This window comes from Aptenodytes patagonicus, chromosome 6 (assembly GCF_965638725.1).
Source record: "Aptenodytes patagonicus chromosome 6, bAptPat1.pri.cur, whole genome shotgun sequence".
NCBI lineage: Eukaryota > Metazoa > Chordata > Aves > Sphenisciformes > Spheniscidae > Aptenodytes > Aptenodytes patagonicus.
Window position 1 is genome coordinate 30,142,177 of NC_134954.1, and position 21,437 is coordinate 30,163,613.

Sequence of the window (21,437 nt, forward strand, 5' to 3'; positions counted from 1 at the left end):
GTTGGGGAGATAATGGGATAACCTGGGTGAAGCAAAAGCACAGAGAATACAAAACATCTCTTAATTAGTGTCTAGGGCATATTTAATCCATTTTGCTTTGGCAAATGTTGAAACAAATTTCTCTAACAGGCAGCAATAGCCTTAAGTGGCAATAGCCACGCTGGTATCTGGCACTGTCCTACAGCGAGAGGTACTGAGGAAGGAATGGGCTTAAGGACCGTTTTGAAAAATCTCAGGACACCCGTTTAGATTTGAGATTTTATTTCTTGCTGTGATGGCAGCAGAGAATGGTAAAGTCTCAAACAGCCACTTTCAGAGTGATGAGGAAGGGCAGAGAAAGTAGTGAGGCAGAGGGCCCTCTGCAGGTTGGTGTTCGGTGCTGAGGGCACGAGAGGAGTCATGGCTTAAGTTTCCTCCCCCTCCAGCAAGGGTCCTTCCCATCTCACTACTTGTCCTGAAGGAAGGTGCACACCTGGAGGAGATCTGAAAAGGGAAAGGACAGGGAGAAGTTCAGATCCTGCCTTTAAACACTCCCATCCCACCAGTGCACACCCAGCCATGCCAACAACATCATCGCGTGGAAAATATATTCAGTGTGCCACAAAAAAATGTGTATTAACCACAGATCGCACTGAACACACACTGATGGGACAGGGTGGATTCTTTTTACCATTTCTCAGAGTGCATATTTTCTAAAGGTGAGTAAAAATCTTTGATTCCCATTGATGCCAGAGCAGCAGACTTCAAGACTGTTTTCAGTTCATCCAAGGAACTTTGAGAAAAGTATACTGGCATCTTCATGAGTTATCCTCATTTTGCTTAAAAAAATTAAGTGGACAGCTACAGAAGAAACTGTTCGTGCCTGTGAGGCTAAGAACTGCAATTCACCGACTTCTTCCTGGGGCTGTTACAGTTACCTGATGGATTGCAGGTATTGAGGCTAGCAACTGAAGCATAGTATTGATCTCCGAGGAATTCCTTGTATGTTATTCCATCGCGGAGTTTGACCAGACACTTGGTCAAGTCTTTAAAGAGAAGGTCCTTCGTCTGAGACTCAAACATCTTGAACCTGTCTTTCTCGATTCCTTTTGTTCCAAACAGTTTCTGAAATAAAGGCACAAAGAGATAAGGGTGCGTTAAAAGTAGAAAGCTGGCAAAATTCAACTCATACAAGCCTAGCTTAGTCCTAGTTCTTCACCATCATCCTGCGGAGCCCCCAGTCAAGCTCCAGAAATTTAGGATTGAATCTTCTGTCCATGTGGTTAGACGAGGGATCTCTCAGTGGTAAGCACCATTGTGGCACGACTGTCAAAACAATTTTTTTCCATTTTAACATGTCACTACATGGAGAGCCCATCGGCAGATGCTGCCAGCAGGTCTTATGCCTTAGCCATGAGTTGAAAGCAAAAGGAGCTGACTTCCCAAGTGCCTCTCAGCAAACCCTGACGGTGGAGCAAATATTAATGTTTTCAGTGTAAAATCAATCAGAGGTGGTTTAACCTGGTTACATTTACACCAGTAGCTGTAAGACCATGTGTGTGCAGGGAGGCTGCTGTCCTCCCGGGGCTGGACAGTTTGGTGCCTACCTCGTGCCTACATTGTGCCTGACCCAGCTGGGTTAGAGACCAGGCACCTCAGAGGAGCTTCTGAAACACACTTGCAAGAGCAGGCATAGCCCGAGAAGGAGGTGATGATCTCATGTCACACAAGTATAGCGTGACAACAGCAACCACTATGATCCAGCTGTTACTTAAAGGGGTATTTGCTAAGGTGGCAGAGGAGAAAGAGCAGTTCAGAGGGGATGGAGGGAGGGGGAAGCTAAGGGACAAGGCTGTCACCCCATATCAGTAAGTTAAAATCTTCCACGTTTCGCTGACTCAGGGAAACTCACAGCACCATTGTGCTAAAAATGCAAACATGCCACATAAAAACAACCCCAGAACATTTCTTCTGCTGTCAGTACTACTAACCTCTTGCCTCTCCAGCAGCTCACGGACTTTTTTTGCTTTCTCAGGGCGTGTGATCACAGCATGGGTAGGAACTTTGGCCAGGTGGCAGTCCCTGTAAGCCATGATATTTGCCCGTTGCCCATTAGTGCACAGCAACTCAAATTCGTCCATTTTCAGATTTTTGGCCCAGTCTTCTTTATTTTTGCCTTTAAAGAGAATTGGTTTGGAGATTCAGAGATCTTGTGTAGCAGAAGAATGTCAGCCTCACAACACCTAAGCAAGGCATTTGTCCCTGCCTACATGTGTGCTGGCACTTGGAGACTTGGCATGTGCAAAGGAGGCTGTAAGTAAAACTCGGGAAAAGTCAATGGGATGAGTCAGACTCTCAGAGCAGGCTGGGAGATTTAGTTACATCTCCTTCCTTGCATTTTTTCTCAAATGCTTGGAAAACTTCAGCTGCTGCTTTCAGAAATGTGAACTGAACTTTTAATTTTCAGGCAAGCGGGGAGCTAGAGTGCTGCATTAAGGTGTCGAGGCAGGAGTCTGTGGTTAAGGGACCACCTAAATAATTGCACAGCTGAAATTAAATGATAGTTAGCAGGGAAGTGTCTCTGCAGCAATGCCTGGGAAGAGCCACCCCGGGCAGATGGCATGTGCTGATGCTTGAATTCTGTTCCTCCTGTGGGAGCGGTGAGATTGACGGGATGAGCAGGTAAAGCTTGCTATTACCTTCTGCACTGGGAGCAAAAATAATGCAGATAGGGGAAGGCAGCCCTGCCAAGACCCATGCAAGAGAATAACCACATACCATCAGTGTTTTCCTCAACGATTGAATGCTTAATAAAGGCCACATCCCCCCGCTCGACCAGACACCTGGGAAGTACAAAGAAAGGTAAGTGATGTGGGTGCTTGAATTCTGGCCCTTTCCCACAGATTTGATTCTGACCTAAGTCTTATTTTCTGAAATTAATCTCCAAGGACAGCCAGGTCTAGGAGCTCTGCCATGAATATTTTAAGGATATCTGAAACACAGTCTTTTAACACATTCTGGAAAAAAACATGCATCCTTCTCACATGGTAAGTCGCCATAATTTATTTTATTGTCAGAAAGAAGCAGTTTGGCCAGGTTCAGCATTCGCTTTGCTTTCTGCAATGCCTGCCTGCACGTGTTCATAGCTTTGTAAAAACACTAACCTGCACCAAAAGGACTGCAAACCCTGAAGCAGGGTCTCTTTGCTATTAGATGCAAATGAAACAAGATTCATTCTCTTTTTAAATTCATGACCAATATGAATTACTTAGACTTGAGCTGATAGTGAGTGGGTACAGAGGAGATGGCACTGGGGCTGACCTCTGGTCTCTGCACTTCTTAGAGGACAGCTCATTTTAACTAAGGCAAGCAGCATTTTTAACAGGGAGTGTCTAGGGGCAGCATTGTTTGCAGGTCCCCATCTTTTAATACTCCTTATTTGTATTAAAAGTGTAGTACTGCTGCCATTGTAGGAGGTCTGACCAAAATGCTTGTGCCTCTCCAGGTTTGCCTAGAGGCACCAGGACATTAGTTTTACAGAACAGGAACCTTTTACATCATTTTGCAGGAAGCTGCGTAAAGAAAAAATGTATAGCATATGTATAATATTACAGACATATATACCTTCAGCAGTGTAATGGACAAAAAGAGAAGGTCAGCAAATTAGCATCAATAGTACTCTGTATGTGATCTACCTATCACCTCTGTGATTAGCCCCAGGGTACTTGAGAGCAGCCTGAGTGTTTCCACCACCTACCGGAAAGCTCCAGTGTATCCATAGTATTTCTCATGGCTGCTGGCGACACACTTCTCCGGTGGGACCCCCCCTGAGCCCTTGCAGAGCTGGCAGAGGCGGGAGTTAGGAGGAGACCCGGGAGCACAACCCTCACTGAAGTATTCATCTGAAGGCAGGAATGGGAAAAATTCACTTTTCCTGCACTGAAAAGTTAGGTTTTCTTTTAATAATACATTCCTGTGCTGAATTTGTATTAGTGGTCACTGGGAGCTGGGAACCGGCTATAAGGAGCACAATTCAGTGGACAGCAAATCGCATGCATCCAGTTTTCACTATGAAACTTGTTATTATTGATAATGAAGTGGGGCCTAAGGCTCAATTGCACTAAGCACTATCTTGGCATAAAAAGAATGTTTTTGCTGCAAACCATTCCCAGCTCACGCAGAGCCAGGCCAAGACTCCTCAGCCTTTACAGGTTGGCAGAGTTGTGTTTGGCAGCAATGCCAGAGCTCTTGGGGGAGAAGGGACAGTGGGAAAGGCAGGCAGGAGGATGGAGAGGCTGATTCTAAAACTTACTAACACTAGTATCTTCTTGCGGTTAGAGATTTCCTTTTAATAATTATATGCTTAATTTGCCTTGGTCCATAATATTTCCTGATTATTTTTGTTGGACCGTAATTCTCACCGATTGAAAGTTGAATGTAGAAGTTGATCTTCTGAACAATCTCTAAAGGCCCAGAGCCAATGCAGACTTTTACCCCCTTATTCTCAGGCAGTCAGATCAGTCCCTTTAAGTTTCTTGAGCAATGATCAGCCACTATCCCCTGTTCTCAGCCCTTCTCCTCCCTTCTGAGATTCATAAACCCATCCTTTACCCCCACTCCACAGCCTGCACAAGCACCAGGCCCCCTATACCTGTGGCCGCCTGTATTCCCTTTTAGGGAATACCTTTTGGGCTGCTGCAAAGGGAAGAGGAGAGATGTGAAAAGAAAGCCAAGCCCCCCCAAAGCAGCTGATGTGCCCTATCTCACTCTGAAGCAGTCACCAACAGCCTAAAACTTTGCTCAGTGAAACCTTAAACAAGAGAATCTTCTCCATTCCCCACCTCCAGGTGGGAATCTTTGAGGCCCAAGAAACTTTGAAGATCAGACGAAGGATGGGAAAACATTCTTGCAGGCAGATTCCCAGCTCGAAGAAATGGATGCAAAACTCGACTCACCGAAATTGCAGTTCCCCGTCTTGTTGTGAATCAAGCCCATGGGGATGTTCCAGCCAGCAGTTCTCCCAACAGCGGTGTGGCATGACTTCTTGCCCTGTAGATTGTTCCATGTGATAACGCTGTCAGATTTCTTCACAACAGCCACAGCAAAGTAGGATGCTTTCAGAAGATAAAATAGAGGAGAATTAAGGACTGACCCGAGGATCCCACTGTGCTTCCTTAGGAGAGCATTGGTTCCACTTGGGAGAGGGCACCTATGAACAGCGTAGCAGAAATACTTTGCACTTATAAATTATTTGCCACGCAACGACAACAGAAGAATTTGCAGATGTGATGCATCTACTCCCACCATGCTCCTGGGAAATTATTATCCCTGACATTTCCCCACCCCCCCAAAACTCTGACACTTGGGTATGCAAGAAGGCTATAGCAAGACATAAGTGATGATTTCTTATGCCCTCTGGATTTCTTATCCCCTCTTTAGCAAAGGACAAAAACCTTCGCTCCTCTCCCTCTTCCCATTTCTATAAAGAACAATTTCCTAATGCTACAACTCAGACCCTCTTTCCCTGTTCGCAGCCCTGGCACCGTTATGGTGTGACCATGCTCCAGATAGCAGCAACTAAGCACAAATCTCTGCCGCTATCGTATGCTTTGCCTTGGTATCTGCTTGCAGACCCAGACTTTCCCTCTGACTGCTGAATTCGTCTCCCAAATTTTTAGTATCTACATTGGACACAGTGTAATATCTACTGGACATAGACTCCCTTTGTGTGGAGACTGACCATTTATTCTCCAGTCATGACTGCATATATATTTTTCTACTTATATCCATCAGGACTGTTTTCTGTCCCTCGGTTGGCAGTAATTACCTGGTTCTCCTTCTGCTTTGCTGCATTGACTGTCATCTGAGGGAGAGAAAAAGAAGAAGATATTAGATAAAAGATATGGCAAATCCAAAAAAGGATTGAGCTCACTAATTTCTGGAGAAACTTTATTCTGGAAGTGACTATTTCAGGTAACACCTTGTGCATCGACAGAACAAAGCACAGCCTCCATCTGCTCCTCTGAGCTAAAACAGCTAGTTTTACCGAGGCTGGTGCTAAAGGACAGGGATATCGTGATTAAAATGAAGAAGACAGGAGCTGGAGGTCATTGTGTTCCTATTGATGACTGTCGATGCCCACTCTCCCAGGGCTGTTCCACCTTCGTGGAAAAGTGAGGTGTGCAGCGGTGAGCAGAGCTGCCTCAGAGCACCGTGTGTTTTCTGCAGGATGCAGCAGTGAGGCTGCTTTCTAGATTTCAGAATAAAAACAGTGCTTTTGCACCAGCCTGTTCCCCACCACCTGGACCCAGAGGGGCAGCCCGGGCTATGCTTACCCTCATAGCTTTCTCCCATCACTGGCACCAAGCCACATACACCAGCAGTATAGACAAAACCTCCATCTAAGCTGATAGCATCTGCTTCACCTTTCTGAAATGAAAAGGGCGCAGTGATGAATGTCCCCAGACATTCAGAATGTTCCCAGTCCCAGAATGTCTGCAGCTGTATGTCCCCAGACCAGCGCTTTTCAGAAATCGGATTGTAAATGAAGCACTCGATGTAAGGGAGAAGGGCTTGGGGCTAAGGGGACTGAGAAGCCATCCCTTAGTGTACAGACAGATGAGGTCTCGCTGATGCAAGCAGAAGGAGTTTTGAAATTATTACTCCCATGTGCTTGTAACCACCTCCAGCAGCAGCTCTCCTCCCCCAGGCACTCGCAGGCTCAGGTGTGTGTCTCTCCTAGCCTGCTTCCCTGGCAAACAGATTTCCTCATCTCACCTGTCCTTTCAAGTTTGCATTTTGTGCTGTCATCATGGTACTGACCCAACCCTCTGAGCTACCACCAGCATCCTCGTCTGTGCTATGGAACCACTCCTCTTCTAAGCAGGCAACTGTTTTTCTCTGCACTTTACAAAATCTGTATTTTGCCTTCCTTTTCCAAATAAAAAGTTACTTCACACAAGAAAATTGCTTTTTATTTAGGAAACCTCAAAAAAAGAACACTGTCCAATAAATTTTTTTGAAAAATGTTAATCGGTGAAAAACTAGTCGAGCCTTTTCCCTGTGATGAGGTTGGTTTTCTGGTATTTCTTGCAAAGCTCCCGATACTTTATTTTAAAGTCTAACCCCCCTCTGCCCCATCTACTTGCAGGCTGAAAGAAGCAACACTGTTCTCTGAAAGGTTCACAGGGAGAAGAAAAGAAAAAAAAGCCATACCATGATCTTAATAATGCAGTCCTTGGTGTTGTCTGCCACGGTACACTCCACCTCCCCGTTGCTCACCACACTCCAGAGGTCACACTTGCTCTTCTCATTCTTGCCTACTGCACACCACCGTGTCTTGTTTTCTCTGCGGTTGGAGTTCATCTGATCTGTAAAACCAGCAGAGGAAAACAAGGATAAGCCTAGAGCCCTGCTGAACAATAAGGCAACAAACAGGCTACTTTCTGGGTGCGTGGGACTCAGCCATGAAACCATCTGTACACACCAACCTGCTGCTGCCCAGTGCAAGACATTCTTGTTTAATAAGCCCTGGGCTGGCGTGAATAGAAGGGATGATTCTTAAGCTGAAGGATGCTCAAAAATCAACATACCGGTCAGAAAGGAGACTTTCTGCATGACACAAGCTGTTCACACAGGTTTGTGTTAGCTAAAACATCGCAACCACTAAACTACCATGCATTAATAGTACTTGGTATTGCTGCCTATAATATACTCAGCATTTCTCCAGACCTCACAGCCCAGACAACCATGAGACTAAGACCAGACTGAGCTGGAAAAATACAACCTAGTTATGTTTCTATGAAGTGGCATTTGAATAATCTGTTTCGATGCTACATAAAGTCCATGCACCCCCTTCCATAAATGCCATAGCGGCTGAGCCTACCACAGAGATCTCTGAGCAACTATACACTTTAAGTGGATTTCAGAGGTCATTTGTGGGATGTTTGACTTTCAGAAAGCCAGCTAGGACATCAGTAAATGCTTGATGGGTCTAGATGGGAGTAAAGGACACTGTTTCCCTCAAGTGGCCAATACTGGACCTGGTGTCCCGGGGTGTTCCTTCCTCTTATGTCCCAGAAATGGCTTTTCTAAGCAGCAGTTTTGACCATGCCCAATCCCTACCACCAGCTGAATAACCATCGGCAATTTTTTTTGTTGTAATTGTGATGAAGGTACAAGGGGTAGAGTGTGTGTAAATTTTCCACCTTTGTCAGTGTGGTGATGATGTTATTTTGACTTTGGAATCAACAAATTCCTTTTGCTGATATAAGTGAAGTTTGTGAAGATTGTGTGATTTTAATTATAATACCTTTCACAGGAAATATTTTGCAGAGAATACTGTCTGTTTGAAAAAAATCATGTTCCTTTTGCCCAGACATATTTGCTGATCCCATCTTTTCAATGCAGCTCACACTGGCATGACATTAGTATTTCATGTCCTGCTTACCTCTCTGAAGGCTCTGGATGGCACTGTAATACTTAAAGCCCAGGTAGAGCTGGGAATCCATCAGTGGTGGGATACGCTTCAGCTGTATAGCAGAGTCTTTGAAAAGCAAGTCTTTGAGGCTTGGGTCCTTCTTGCCAGGTGGCCCAAAGAGCTGGAAGGTGCTGGTTGTGCCCACACCAAATTTTTCCTGCCATGAGGGAAAAATAATCAGCAAATGACCATACCAAAGCGCTTGGAAAGCTGGAGAGAGCAAGCAAAGCCAGGGGACAGAAGAGGGGATGCTAGGGGAAGGAAAGAAGAGCTTGACGATACCTGTGCTTTTGAAAGAAAGCTCCAGATGTCATCAACCTTGCTATCATCTCGAGCCACAACAGCGTGGGCAGGCACCGTGGCCCAGTGACAGACTTTGTAGTTGTCCACAGGCTGACGGCGGCCATCCAGACACAGCAGCTCATACTCATCCTTCTCCTCCGGGGCATTTTCTGGAGGAAGGGAGGAACCATGAGTTGCATCACCACGAAAGTAGACAAAAAAGCCAGTCTGGGGCAGCTTTGTAATTAATTTATTTCTGTGGAAGCTCGGGGGAGAATTCTTTGCAGAAGACAGGTTGCACATACACCCTTTGCAATGGTAATTGGGTCATCATGGTCATACAAAGGCAATGCAGAAAGGAGAATACATGTGCCTGTGAAAGAGATTATCTCTGCCTCTGTCATAACTAAACCAACAGTAAGAGGCTTTATGTGGCAGTAGTGCCTAGACATCCAGGCATGTACAAATAGATACAAATACAAATAGATTTACAAACACCATACAAATGGATTGAACAGGTCAGGAGCCGCACATGGTCTGTGAAGGCCAGTAGTGTCAAGGCTGAAAACAGAGACCAGGTCAGAGATCACAGGATTACAGGAGAACTCAGGTGAGAAGGGACCTCTGAAGATCTCCAGTCCAAGCCCCTGCTCAAAGCAGGAGTAGACCAGGTTGCTCCCGATGGATCTGGAAAACCTCCAAGGTTGGAGAATGCACAGCTGTCCTGGGCAACCTGTCCTCTTGGACAGGTTGAGGACAACTTGACTGTCCTCAAGGGGGAAAAAATATCTCCTTGTATCTGGTCCAAACGTCTCTTGTTTCAGTTTATGATTATTGTTTCTCATCTTTCCACTGTCCACGTCCGTAAAGATCTTGGCTCCACCTTCTTGCTAACCTCCTTGTAGGCACAGGCAGGCTGCTCTGAGGTCCCCCCAAAGCCATCTCTTCCCACCCCGCTGAGCATCTCCTCGCAGCAGGACAAGTGTCCCTGCCCCGTGACCATCTTGGTGGCCCTCCACTGAGCTCACTGCAGGTCCTGGGCATGCCAGGCCATCTTCCATCTCCGAGAGGTGCAGAGCCAGTGAACTCTTGCTGTGGACTGAATTCCCTCCAAAATCCCTCCCAGAGGAATGGATGAGCGCAATTACCTACACAATTGCTCACCCTGTGCTTGCTATGATAACGTTACAGCTGGCTCTGAGATATGGCACCAACGATAATACCATTGAACTTAAATCAAGCAGGTTTTCTTTCTTCAAAGAAGAATCCCGAAGAAGAAAACGTGGACCCCACCACAATCATATTTTTCAGTAACAAGGATAATTCAGTCCACAGTGTGCAAAACGTTTCTAGAGATGAAAGGAGAAGAGGTTTGGGGCAAACCCGGAGAGGAATGAAAGCCTGCACAGTGTAGACTAATTGCAGGATGGAGTGGCAGCAAGAGGTTGGACTGGAAAGGAGAGAAACAAGTGATCTCGCAGGCCTACCTTGAACAGTTGTGTGTTTCACAAAAGCCACATCTCCTTTTCCATCTTTCAGACAGCTGCAGGTAGGAGGAACAGAAGAGATGTTAAAAAAACAGACATCTCCTGTTTCAGCAAATTACTTCGGCACAAACTGCAACTGTAGAGCAGTAGTCTTCCCCAAAAAAAGCTATGCTGGCAGGGAAGAAAATGTAATGGCAGAGAAGTAATGCTCAAGAAGCCCAGTTAGACTTAGCACAATGCTAATGTTGCATATTCTTAAGTCTGTGCAAAATCATAAAACCCAGCTGCCTCTCTCATCTCCCGCTAGCTGCCTGATGGTTATTACTAATTGGATCTTTAATTATCAGCACTCCCAGTTGTTCTATAAATTCAGTCTCCTCAGGACCCCTGATTACAACACAGCCCTCCCTGGTATAACAAAGACTTGCATGTGTCAGGGCTAGAACATTTCCCCAAAGGAAAAATAACTTCCACTCACTGAAAAGCTCCAGAATATCCAGAATAAGGTGCTGTGCGGGAACATTTGGTTTTGGAGTCCCCCTTGCACTGACGGCACAGTTTTTGTTCAGTGGTGGCACCAGGCACGCAGCTGGCAGAGAAAAAATTGGCCACCGCTATGGATGAGAAAGAAGCAATAGTTAGTCCAAAATTCACTTTTACAAGGACCTGGAAGGAAGGGGATGCACAAAGCATGTGAATGACTCAACTGCTCTGTGAGCCACCTCTGGACCTCCGCAGAAGATCGGGCAACATTGCTTTCACCGTAACACCGCCCCTGGCTTAACACCAGTCCATTTATCTCGCCATTTCCCACCTCACCTTGCTCAATGGAGCCTGAGTCTTTGCCATCCCACTTGATGTCTCCCCGGTGGAGGAGTGTCCCAATGGGGATGTTCCAGCCAGCAGACCTGCCCAGGCCCGTGTGGCAGGAGGTCTTGCCTTGCAAGTCATTTATTGTGAAGCCTGTTCCTTTCTTCACAACGGCCACGGTGTAGTAGATGATTGTGGAGCCTGCAGTGCAGGAAAAAACAGGAAAGCAATGAAAAAGCAGGATTTATGAACATTTCAAATCCTGCCAAACCCCCAATTTCAGAGAATAAAGTGCTGCACTTCCAAATGATTAGCAGCTTTGCTTGAACACTCATGGTCTTCCCATTTTCTTAGGGGTGAGCTACACTGCTAATACTGAACCAGCGCCGCGCATTACAAATTGTAATGGTAAGTGACCTGAAAATACTATCACACGCAAAATGCTTTGCCGCTGGACAGACATTAGACGTGCCTGTAGTTTTGTAAGAATGCTTCAACAAGTCTTTTTGGCAAATCTTCTTTGGCAAGTCTTTTCTCAAATGTCATTGCCCACTGAAGCATACATGTAAGCCTTGCGAGACTGAAATTCCACATTTAGTCTTTAAAATTATACCTAGGCCATCACGTGCTATGTATGAATAAAGTGACTTAGTTTTAGGGGTGGTAGGAACTACAGCGTTCCATTTAATATCTGTATTTCCTTAGCTACCATGTTCGGAATGACTCTGCCGTGTTGCTTTGATCCTGAATATTGTGTACAAACAGGCTGAACACCAGGGCAGAGGTCAAAAGGGATTGGGAGCTTTGGACGTGGTGGGATTGCATGAGGCGAGATAGACAAAAATGGAGAAATAGTGTCTGTTCAGCTCCCAAGAGAAAGATGGGAGAGACGAAGGATAGTACACAGAGTGAGCAGGGATGGAGCAACAGAGCTAAGTCTTATCAGAAGGGATTGCTGCAAAGCACATTTTATGCTTCTCTTCTTTCTTCTGTGCATTGCCTGCACCTCTTGCCTAGGTAATCTCAACTGAGTGTTCCTCCACAACCACTAATGGCAATGCTGTTGCCTCTTCAATCTTTTTTTTGTCTTGATGACTGCACAGGAAGATACACAGGTTATCTGTGCTATCTAGCTCAGTGTTTTACCCACATAGTTCAAGGTCACTGAAAGCAGATCATCTCTGGGACCAGCACAGTTTTTATGCCATCCTTTGGGACAACTATGATTTCTGCTCATGATGCTCTCCTTCCATGGCCACTGCATTATCATGGGATCAGTGACTTTCATCGCAGCTAATGTCAGAAATGGGGCACTGGCTCTGCCCCTTTCCATTGCAGTGACTCTATGGCCATGGGTAATGATTCACATTTTGGTGTAACTGTCCCCCCCACCTTCCCCTCTGGGATCTGGAAGCCAGGGGCAATATCTCGGACACCCAACAGAAATAATGTGGGAACTCTGCATGGAAAGGATGGCCTTTGCACTATCAGTTTGTTACCGCCACTTGGCTTAAAAATATTGCATGAAAGTGTACCTTCACTTTGTTCGTAGACCTCAGCAGCAATGGGCTTCAGCTTGTAGGGGGCAAGGCCTGCCTCAAAAACTTGACCACTGTCCAAGCTAATGGCATCTGCTTCATTATTCTAAACAACAAAAATATTTCAGTCAATAAACAAAGAGCAGGGATGCATGAGGGAAAATGCTTCCCGTGAGTCTCTCCTGGATCTTTGTGGGTGAGTCCTTCTCTACAGGGGGATCACAAGTAACAACCAGTGACTCAAAGGAAACCCCAACCTTTTCCAGGTGTAACAGGCTGCTGAAACATCCTCGGTGCCCAGCACAGATACTTGCTGCCCACTCACCGAAATGGCTTTTATGCAGTCAAGGTACGTTGCTTTCTGCAGGCAACTCAGTGCAACACTCTCGTGTTGCATGTGATCCCTTAGGCTATTGCATTTGTTCTCTTCTGCTGAGGATATTGTGCACCATTTGATGCTTGCCTTGGGGGGAGCAGCAAAACACAGAGCTGTAGAAAGAACCAGAAATAAACAGTCTCAGAGAGGTAGAAAGGCACCAAGTGGAGAAAAACAGCATCTCTGTGAACACACGATCTCTGGTTCCCTGCAGTCATGGCCTCAGGTGATAGCCGGGTGCAGGATCTCCCTTGCAGATATCCTAAGTCATGCAGGAAGGCCGTTTCTTTCTTGCCTGTTGTGTGCACCTTCAGGAACATCTGGGAGCATCATTCCTGTCCCTGGGCAATGGATGTCCTGCACAGCATTGTGATTCAAGCAGCCTGAGCTCATGGCAACATCCACAGGAGCAGGAGAACAAATCCACACACTTCAATAGAAATCAAACTCAAGACTGCAAAAACGGAGAGAAAAGGTGGTCCACTGAAGCAGTGTCTTTGCAAATAATCCCAGAGGGAGAGCAGCTCTGACCTGGCCAGACTATATTCTGTACGTTGCCACACATGACCTCCTTGGCAGCTAGATGATCTGATATATTTAACTGTCTCTTTGTATCTCACCTCCTCCACTACACCCAGTAACAGAGATGCCATACCACCTCCACAGTCCTCTCTCCTAAAAGTCCCCTAACCAGTAAATGCAGCTGACTGGCTGCTCTGGGAGATCGGAGCAAAGCAAAGACCTCAGGTGGACACAGACTTATGCCTCCTTCAGCAACCTAAACACCAGAAACATTGGAAAATTGCAGTTAAAGTATGTGGCTAGCCCATGCTGCACACTTCACCTTAACTCTGCCCCTTCCTGGCAGGACTGTGCAGACGGAGAGGCTGTATGGACAGCTTGCTCCCTCCAAACCCTTGATGGCACATTTCATTTAAACATCTCCAGATTAACCTGTGCTGTTTCCATTTTCTCTTTCACCTCTGAAATATTCTCTCTTACTTGATTTTTGAGCCATAACCCTGCTGGCAGACACCTCCCCTCCTCCCAGTGGAGATGCTGAATTTGGCCACAGGGAGAATCCTTAGCCCTAATTCCTACTGCCATCATCTACTTTTTCAAGTCTTGGCTGCACAAAGCCATGGCCACCTTAATCTAGTGCTGGCAGCCATCCTACCCTGGGCAGAAGCTGGACAGGGACGTCCTGAGGGAGTCAGCCCAGCTGCACTGGTGAACATTGGGAAGGCAACGGGAGCCTGAGTGCCACAACCTCTGCCACAGAACTCTTGACTCCTTCTGTGTAGGGGAGGAGAAGGGACCCTTCACTGTTAATAAGACATCATTGCGTGCTACTACTCAGCAAAGGTGCTCAAGGACTTTCCTATGCCAGCGGCACAGGGAGCACTTCCCACCAGAGGACATTAATCAACATCACACTTTATGGGGGATCAGAAGAGACCCACTGCCTAGTCCGAGAAGGGGACCTCTCTTTCCCTTTCCAGGCAGCAGTCCCCAGGTCAGGTGTAGACGGCAGCAATCTCCTTGCTGTGGCTACCTGCCCATTGCCTGCCAAAACGGTGAGCAGAGAGAGGAAAGAATAATCACTTCAAGCAGAGCCAGCTCTGCAGCGGCACAATTTAGGCATAAAATACACAGGAGCCTGAGCAAAGTGCAGCCGCAGCAGGAGGACGGAGCAGCGCAGGAGCAGAGCGGGGAGTTTGTGGAGTCGTTCGTTAATTAAGCTCTATTTTATTGTCACTGCCTTCAGGTTTAACCCAACACACATGCAAGGCTTGGCAGGGAGGTCTTGTTCTAGTTTCTCTCCCCCTGGCTGAACCCCTGCTCCTCTCCTGGCACAGCAGTTTGCTGGAGGGTGATTTTTCCTTTCGCCCCACGGCAGCAGGAGTGCAGAGCCTCTCCCGAGCAGTTCTCTCCCCAGCAATGGGTGCTGAGCATCCCTCCCCCTTGCCAGTGCTCAGCAGCTTGCTGTGGGGAGCTGCAGACCTCCCTCCAGCCTCCATGGGCTGGCCCAAGGAAAAAGCTGCTGTCATTAATGCTCAAAACACCATCCTTGTTGACAGAGATCCACAGCTGCCAAAGCAAGCATCTGGCAGGGACTCCTTTGCTTTTACATTTTGGCTTTTACTTAACAGCTGCCTGGGTCTGGTACATGCTGCAGCTCTAAAACAGCCTCATCTAGGGGGAAAGCCTGGGGTCCTGGGAGGTTTTGACTCTTCCTTTCCCCAAAACTGCTTTCAGCAGACACTTACCTGCTATCCCAAAGGACAGCACAGTAGAGAGTACGAATTTCATACTTGAGCGGGGAGTCAGGTGCCGAGGAGGGGGTGCAGCAGCCTTGGTCACAGACTGTCCCCTCCAAGTCTGTGATGGCTCTGGAACTGCTTTCTCCCCCTTTTATAGAGGAACAGCCCTGGCTGTGTTTGCAGAAGCAATGACCTAATACTGTTTGTCCTTCCTTGTTTCTCAATAGCTCCTAAATTGCCCCCCTCCCTGGATCAGCCCATTTTTAGGAAGCCTTTCACTTTGGCACAGGCACTTTTTTCACTCCGCAGGCAGGAGTTAGAGCAGGGCAAGGTGCTTTTCATTTTACAAGGGGCTTCAGATGGAAAATTGCCAAGCTGTGACATTTGAATTCCCCTGCGGGCTGAAACACCACGGGAGGGGCTATTTTCTTTGTGCTAGCCACCCCCTGCCTTGCCCAGCCTAATCTCAGAAAGTCCCTGCTGGATCCAGACCCGAGTTTTGTATGTTTGCCAGTAACTGCTGCTGTCATGCCCATCGCCCTTTGGCTTGCAGCACCCTGAGTGCCTGCCCGCTCCCTTGCACCCTCTTGGCAATGGCAATGGGGTTGAAAGGCAGTAAATGTTTCTTACACATGATCTGGCAAGCTCCTTGCACAGGCAAAGAAAGTCAATGGCAGCAACCAGATGGCTCGATCAGTGCCCTGCAGCCAGAAGGAAACATCACGCTGCACATTTATTAAGTTCTTGGGATGAACCTGGAAAGAAATGCTGAGATTAACAGTCACCCTCTTCCTCCTTCCTCTGCAAAATCTCTCCATCCAATTGTATCACTCCTGAGTTATCTCCCTGCAGCCAGGACCAGTGGCACATGGCTAGGTTTACGAAGGTCTGCCTTCATGACACTGTCCCAGGCTCAATGTCCTGATCTTTGCTGTAGGCTACAAGACCAGCTTCAGGTTGACTTTGGCACATGCACAATAAATAAGAGTCCCTGGACCACATCAGCTAGCCCACAATCCCTGGCAGCATCCCTAGACAGCAGCTGCTAGGGCTGGTCCACCCACCATGCCCACCCGACACAAGCTACAAGAGTGCTGTAGGAAGGCCAGCGGTGAGGTCCAGCTCCCAGGCTTGCTCTCAAGAGAGCCTCCCTTTGTGATCTTCTGGATCCCCTGCACAGGTCCTTCCCCTCCTGTAGCCTGCACCCTCCATGCGGCAGTGCCATGGGCTTGCCCACAGAGGGCTCCTAGCTGAGGTTGGCTGGAAGCACCCTGGGTTGGCTCTTCTCCCTCCTCCCAGCAGGCTCAGGGCACAGTGACCTGCAGGTGGGTAGTGGTGGCCAGAGTGGCTTCAGTGCAGGTGGGACCCCAGTGTCAGGTCAAGGATATGGCTCTACAAAGTGACCCAGGGAAGGGGGCTGCTGGAGACCTTCAGGCAATGACCACCTCCACTGTGGCACTGTGAGCCTGCCCTACCTGTGACTCTGGCTGCTGGAGGTCCCTACAGGCTGAGCAAGAGGCACTCATGGCCATGCTGGTTATTTCAGCATCATCTTTAGCAGTTCCTTCAGCATGGCTAGTTCCTATTTCTCATCCCTTCATCCCCTGCTTTCCCAGAAGTGCAGCACTTCTTGTGTCCAGAGCATCTCCAAACACACTGCAACCTGGGGGGGAGACTGACTTGCTCCCACCGCAAGCCTTCCTTCCCTTTTAAAAGATCTCCCATCTGTATTTGGTCCAGCAAGCTGTGGTCCTCCAAGGTCTTCCTCCACTGAGACACATAGATGCCACTGAAATCCATCCCCAGCTCCCCGTGGGTCTCACCAATCCTTGCCTCATTCAGGGTAGGCTTAGCAATGTCCCCATCCATGGGAAGAAGAGGCACAAGGGCTCACAGGTGGCTGTCCCACATGGTTCGTCCATAGCTTTTTGTTGATTTGTTCCAAAATGCCTCTTCTAACAGATATCCCGAGGAGCCTAGAAATTGCAGTGCCACTGAAAAATCAAAGATATCTGAGCACATAAATAATGGTGAAAATATTTGGACATCTTGACTCCACAAACTAAGTAGTTACAACACTATCCAGAGTAGATAGAGGTATTTTTGCCACATGACAGGTGAAGGGAAAAGATGCAGAAGAAAGTTTGGAAAACATAAAAGATCTGTTCAAGCAACAGAAGAGCAGTTGCTGGAAGAGCCCATACTATCTTGCCTTCTGCACATGGTTCCCAGCCTTTTTTACATGGACTGCCCACTGCTCCTCTCTCCCCTCTCAAATCGCACCTGCATCCCCAATGCACTCTCTGTATCTGCCGATGTGCTGTGATGTGGTGATGTGATGGGTGGTTTCCACTTTACACCTTTTTCCCTTGCCGTCCCAGATGGCATCAGGACAAATCCAGGGACGAAGGAAGAGGCTCGGATTGCAATAGATTTTACTGCTTACCTCTTGTCCTCCAGCCTTTACCAGTAACCTCCTGGATTTCCAGATGTCCAGCCACTAGTCATCTGGAAAGTCACCAGCCACATACAGAGCAGCTTCTATACCTGCTTTTGATGCTATCAAATCCTACCTTTCTCCACGATGGATTTCCATTCACCTCCTGGTGTGCGCCCATCTTGTGGCTGCTCCTTCAGCAGCTTTGCGACCTGTGGCCAAGATCCGCTGCTCCAGCCTGCCGCAGAGCAGCCGTGGGGAGAAGCTCTTCCAACACACAGCTTGCCTTGGAGGTACCCAATGGCAGAAGCACAGCAGATTGGTGATGTGTCCTCTAGGCCACCTGGGCTTGAAGGCTCAGACCTTGATCTCCAAAGGACCCAACAGGCCTCCAAGATGCTCCTTTCTGAGGAGTACATCCCACCAAGGGAAGCCTTGGATGGAAAAGGCAAAGTATTCTGGCTGGCCTCCAGCTGCAAAATGCCTTCCTTTTGGGGTCCAGGAGGGACAAACTTCTTGGTGCAACTGTCTTCTTCCCCTGGATGTCTATCAGACAACTGCTTTTCCAAATTTTGTGTTAAAAAATGCACGTTTATTCACACAGTGTGTCCTCTCTTTCAGTAAATACACACACATGCTTCTACAAGTTCTTGTTAGATCCATACCTCACTGCCTGGGTGCACGTTTTTGTACAAAAAGAGAGCTCCTCCCATGCCCAAATGCATGTGTCTGGCTGACTAAGCTGAGATTGAACAATGAGGGCCAATTCTTACTAATGATGGAAATTCTTGTTGTCTTTCAAGGTAAGAGGTCAATGCTGTGGCTCATGCAAGCAGGAACAGCTTTACCAGAAAGGACAGATCTAAGCCAGTGCTTCTCAGACTTTGTCCTTGTTATCCAGAAAGCATCAAGTGTACATCTTCATGAGATGAGCTGAATTATTATTACGCATCACAAGTTCGTTCTATTGCAACACTACGGATCGCGGCTGTTCTGTTTTCAGAAAGAGGATGCTGCTGAGAATTACACAAATGATGAAGAAATACAAATTAACACACCCTCTGACCAACCACGGGTCATTGGTGATGCATAAACACATCTGAACCCCAAGGAAAGAACAGGGCTCAGCTGCATGCTAAGTAAACTTGAAGGTAGAATAATGCTGCTTATTTCTACATCTCCCTTATTACTGCAACCCCATATGTGTACGCTGTGGTTTGTGGTTGAGATGAGGCTGCACTGGAGTTTTGGTTATGTCCAAAGGAAAGGACATTTGTTGTAACTGGGCTGGGATAAAGTTAGAGCTGGCACAATTGTCTGGGAGAGGGCTCGGCTTTATCACAGTGCTGGCTGCTCCACATGGCAGAGCTCATCCTGGAGCCAACGCAGCTGAACGGAGGCTGGAGCCGAGCTCTGGTTGTGTGTGCATGTGGGGAAAACATTAACCGGGGAGAGGGGAAGCTGCAATCAAGGCACCACACCAACACAGGTATCTCGCCCAACTCTTTGGAGCAGTTATTTCCGTAAAGGTGCTCCTATCCAGCAGTGGAGGCCTTCGGAGCTAATGCTTCTGTTCCCAGGGGTCACCAGGCTGGCAGTTGTGTGATGAAGACCCAGCTCACCTTGAGATACTAAGGAGAAAAAGCACTGAAAATGGAAGAAAAAAAAAAGGAATCAATCGAACCTCGAGGTGGGATGGGCTGAGTGCAGAGGGCAATATACACCCACCAGGACTTTGGGCTTGTCTATAGAGTTGGCTTGTTTCCCTGTAGAAATGGGAATGTCTAGTTTGTGGCTCAGAGAAGGCTGGAGCCTGCCCATGACAATGACATCAGTGTGGTCAACCACAAGAGCTGGGCTCAAGTTCTTGTCCTGTCCTGGCCCCACAGGTCACGTTGCAGCAGGTGAAGCCAAGAAGAGCAGCCTGATGGGAACCCATTTTCCCAGACCATCTTCCCTGCTCCTCTGTCAATAGCCCAGGGTGGGACACAAGGCTGAGACTGGCACTGAACTGGCAACAGTGCCCATCTCAAGAGATGGAAGACGATGATGCTGGGTGGTGAATGGATGGAGAGCAGCCCTGCGGAGAAGGACTTGGGGATATTGGTGGGTGACAAGTTGGACATGAGCTGGCACTGTGCAATTGCAGCCCAGAAAGCCAAGCATATCCTGGGCTGCATCCAAAGCAGCATGGCCAGCAGGTCAAGGGAGGTGATTCTGCCCCTCTAGTCCCCTCTAGTGAGACCCCACTTGGAGTACTGCGTCCAGCTCTGGGGTCCCCAGTAGAAGACAGACATGGACCTGTTATACAGCTGGTCCAGAGGAGGGCCACAAAAGTGGACAAAGGGCCAGCACAAAGAGTGCTGGAACACCTCTGCTATGGAGAGGGGCTGAGAGAGTTGGGGTTGTTCAGCTTGGAGAAGAGAAGGCTCCAGGGAGACCATACTGTGGCCTTTCAATATATAAAAGGGGCTTATAGGAAAGATGGAGAGAGACCTTTTACCAGGGCCTGCAGTGACAGGACAAGGGGCAATAGTTTTAAACTGAAAGGGGGTAGATTTAGATTGGATGTAAGGAAGAAATTTTTTACAATGAAGGTGGTGAGACACTGGAACAGGTTGCGCAGAGAAGTTGTGGATGCCCCGTCATTGGAAGTGTTCAAGGTCAGGTTGGATAGGGCTTTGAGCAATGTGATCTGGTGAAAGATGTCCCTTGCCCATGGCAGGGGGGGTTGGACTAGATGGTCTTTAAAGGTCCTTTCCAACCCAAACCATTCTGTGACTCAACGTTCAGGTACCCAGGAGGGGCAGGGACAAGTCAGGGGGCTTTGGCAGGGCTGGCTTACCTGGTCAGTGTAAGCATCTGGGGGAAATCCCAGCCTCCTGCCCGATGCCGTATCTCTCCCGGAAGAGGGAATCATTCATCTCCTGGAGCCTGGGTCAGCATGGGGCTTGCAGCAGCTGTAAGCCACACTGTGCAAGTGCCAGCTCTGTGAGTGTGGCCGTGGCAAACGGTGGACTGGGACCAGCTCAGCATTCCCCATGGCTCCCAAGGCCTGATGGATACTTGGAGAGCTGTGACAGTCTTTCCAGAAACATGCTTTCAGCCCCTGTTTGGACCTACAGGTCAATTTTGAGGCTGTGCTCCAACTCCAGAGTCATTGTGGTTAGTTTATTTTTCAGGAAATGCCACAAACCAGTTTCCCCGCTGGTTAGGAGAAATACTTGGTGTCAGGTTTTGACCGTGTTGCAATGTGCTGTTTTCTACCTGGGATGAGCTGAACTGGCCACTGGAGAGTGGGAGCTGATGTTGCTTGAACCAATATTTGCTTCTAAGTATTGCTTAATTTCTAAACCGCACACAGCAAACAAAAGAGCTCTCTGCCAATTTTAAGCAGCTCTTCCTGGCTCAGAGCACTAAGCCCAGCTGCAGACTGTAGTCTCTTGTCCAGAGCTGCTTACCATGTCATGCCATTACAGGTTTGCATTTTTAGGTTGGAAACTAATGTCAGCTCAACAGACAGGTACCAGCAGTTCAACCCTTTCTGTCTTGCACAGCAGCTCTGCAGGACAGCACCACTGCCCCACATCCTCTCCGTGCACATCCCCGCCTTCAGCAAACACCAACTGGTCCAGCATCGATGAGGAAACAGGTTTCTCGACCTCCTCTCTCAAGCAAGCCACCACTAACCCCCCTGTCCCCTTGCTGAAGTCAGCAGTAGTTTCTGCTCTGCCAGCCAGTGGTCCATGCAAAACTCACCCTCTCAGATATGCAATTAGTGCCAT

General features: G+C 47.8%; 1 protein-coding gene across 1 annotated transcript; it reads right to left on the reverse strand.

Moving 5' to 3' along the window:
* Nucleotides 1–244: 244 nt before the first annotated feature.
* TF (transferrin) lies at nucleotides 245–15,316 on the reverse strand. The gene is made up of 17 exons (XM_076341804.1): nucleotides 15,222–15,316; nucleotides 12,901–13,064; nucleotides 12,573–12,681; nucleotides 11,047–11,238; nucleotides 10,706–10,841; nucleotides 10,228–10,283; nucleotides 8,741–8,910; nucleotides 8,429–8,615; nucleotides 7,195–7,349; nucleotides 6,315–6,408; nucleotides 5,807–5,842; nucleotides 4,935–5,093; nucleotides 3,737–3,881; nucleotides 2,758–2,822; nucleotides 1,971–2,155; nucleotides 918–1,104; nucleotides 245–483 (listed from the first exon to the last, which is right to left on the reverse strand). Exons 1-17 carry the CDS (start codon nucleotides 15,262–15,264, stop codon nucleotides 446–448), a joined length of 2,121 nt encoding a protein of 706 aa, XP_076197919.1. The 5' UTR covers nucleotides 15,265–15,316; the 3' UTR covers nucleotides 245–445.
* Between the last annotated feature and the right edge of the window lie 6,121 nt (nucleotides 15,317–21,437).

Coding starts and splice junctions, on each gene's coding strand:
- TF (XM_076341804.1), bottom strand. CDS start 15,264: ATGAAATTCGTACTCTCTACTGTGCTGTCCTTTGGGATAGCAG. Junction 10,842..11,046: donor CTCAGGCTCCATTGAGCAAG/GTGAGGTGGGAA, acceptor TCTCATCCATAG/CGGTGGCCAATTTTTTCTCT. Junction 3,882..4,934: donor GACGGGGAACTGCAATTTCG/GTGAGTCGAGTT, acceptor TCCTGCCTTCAG/ATGAATACTTCAGTGAGGGT.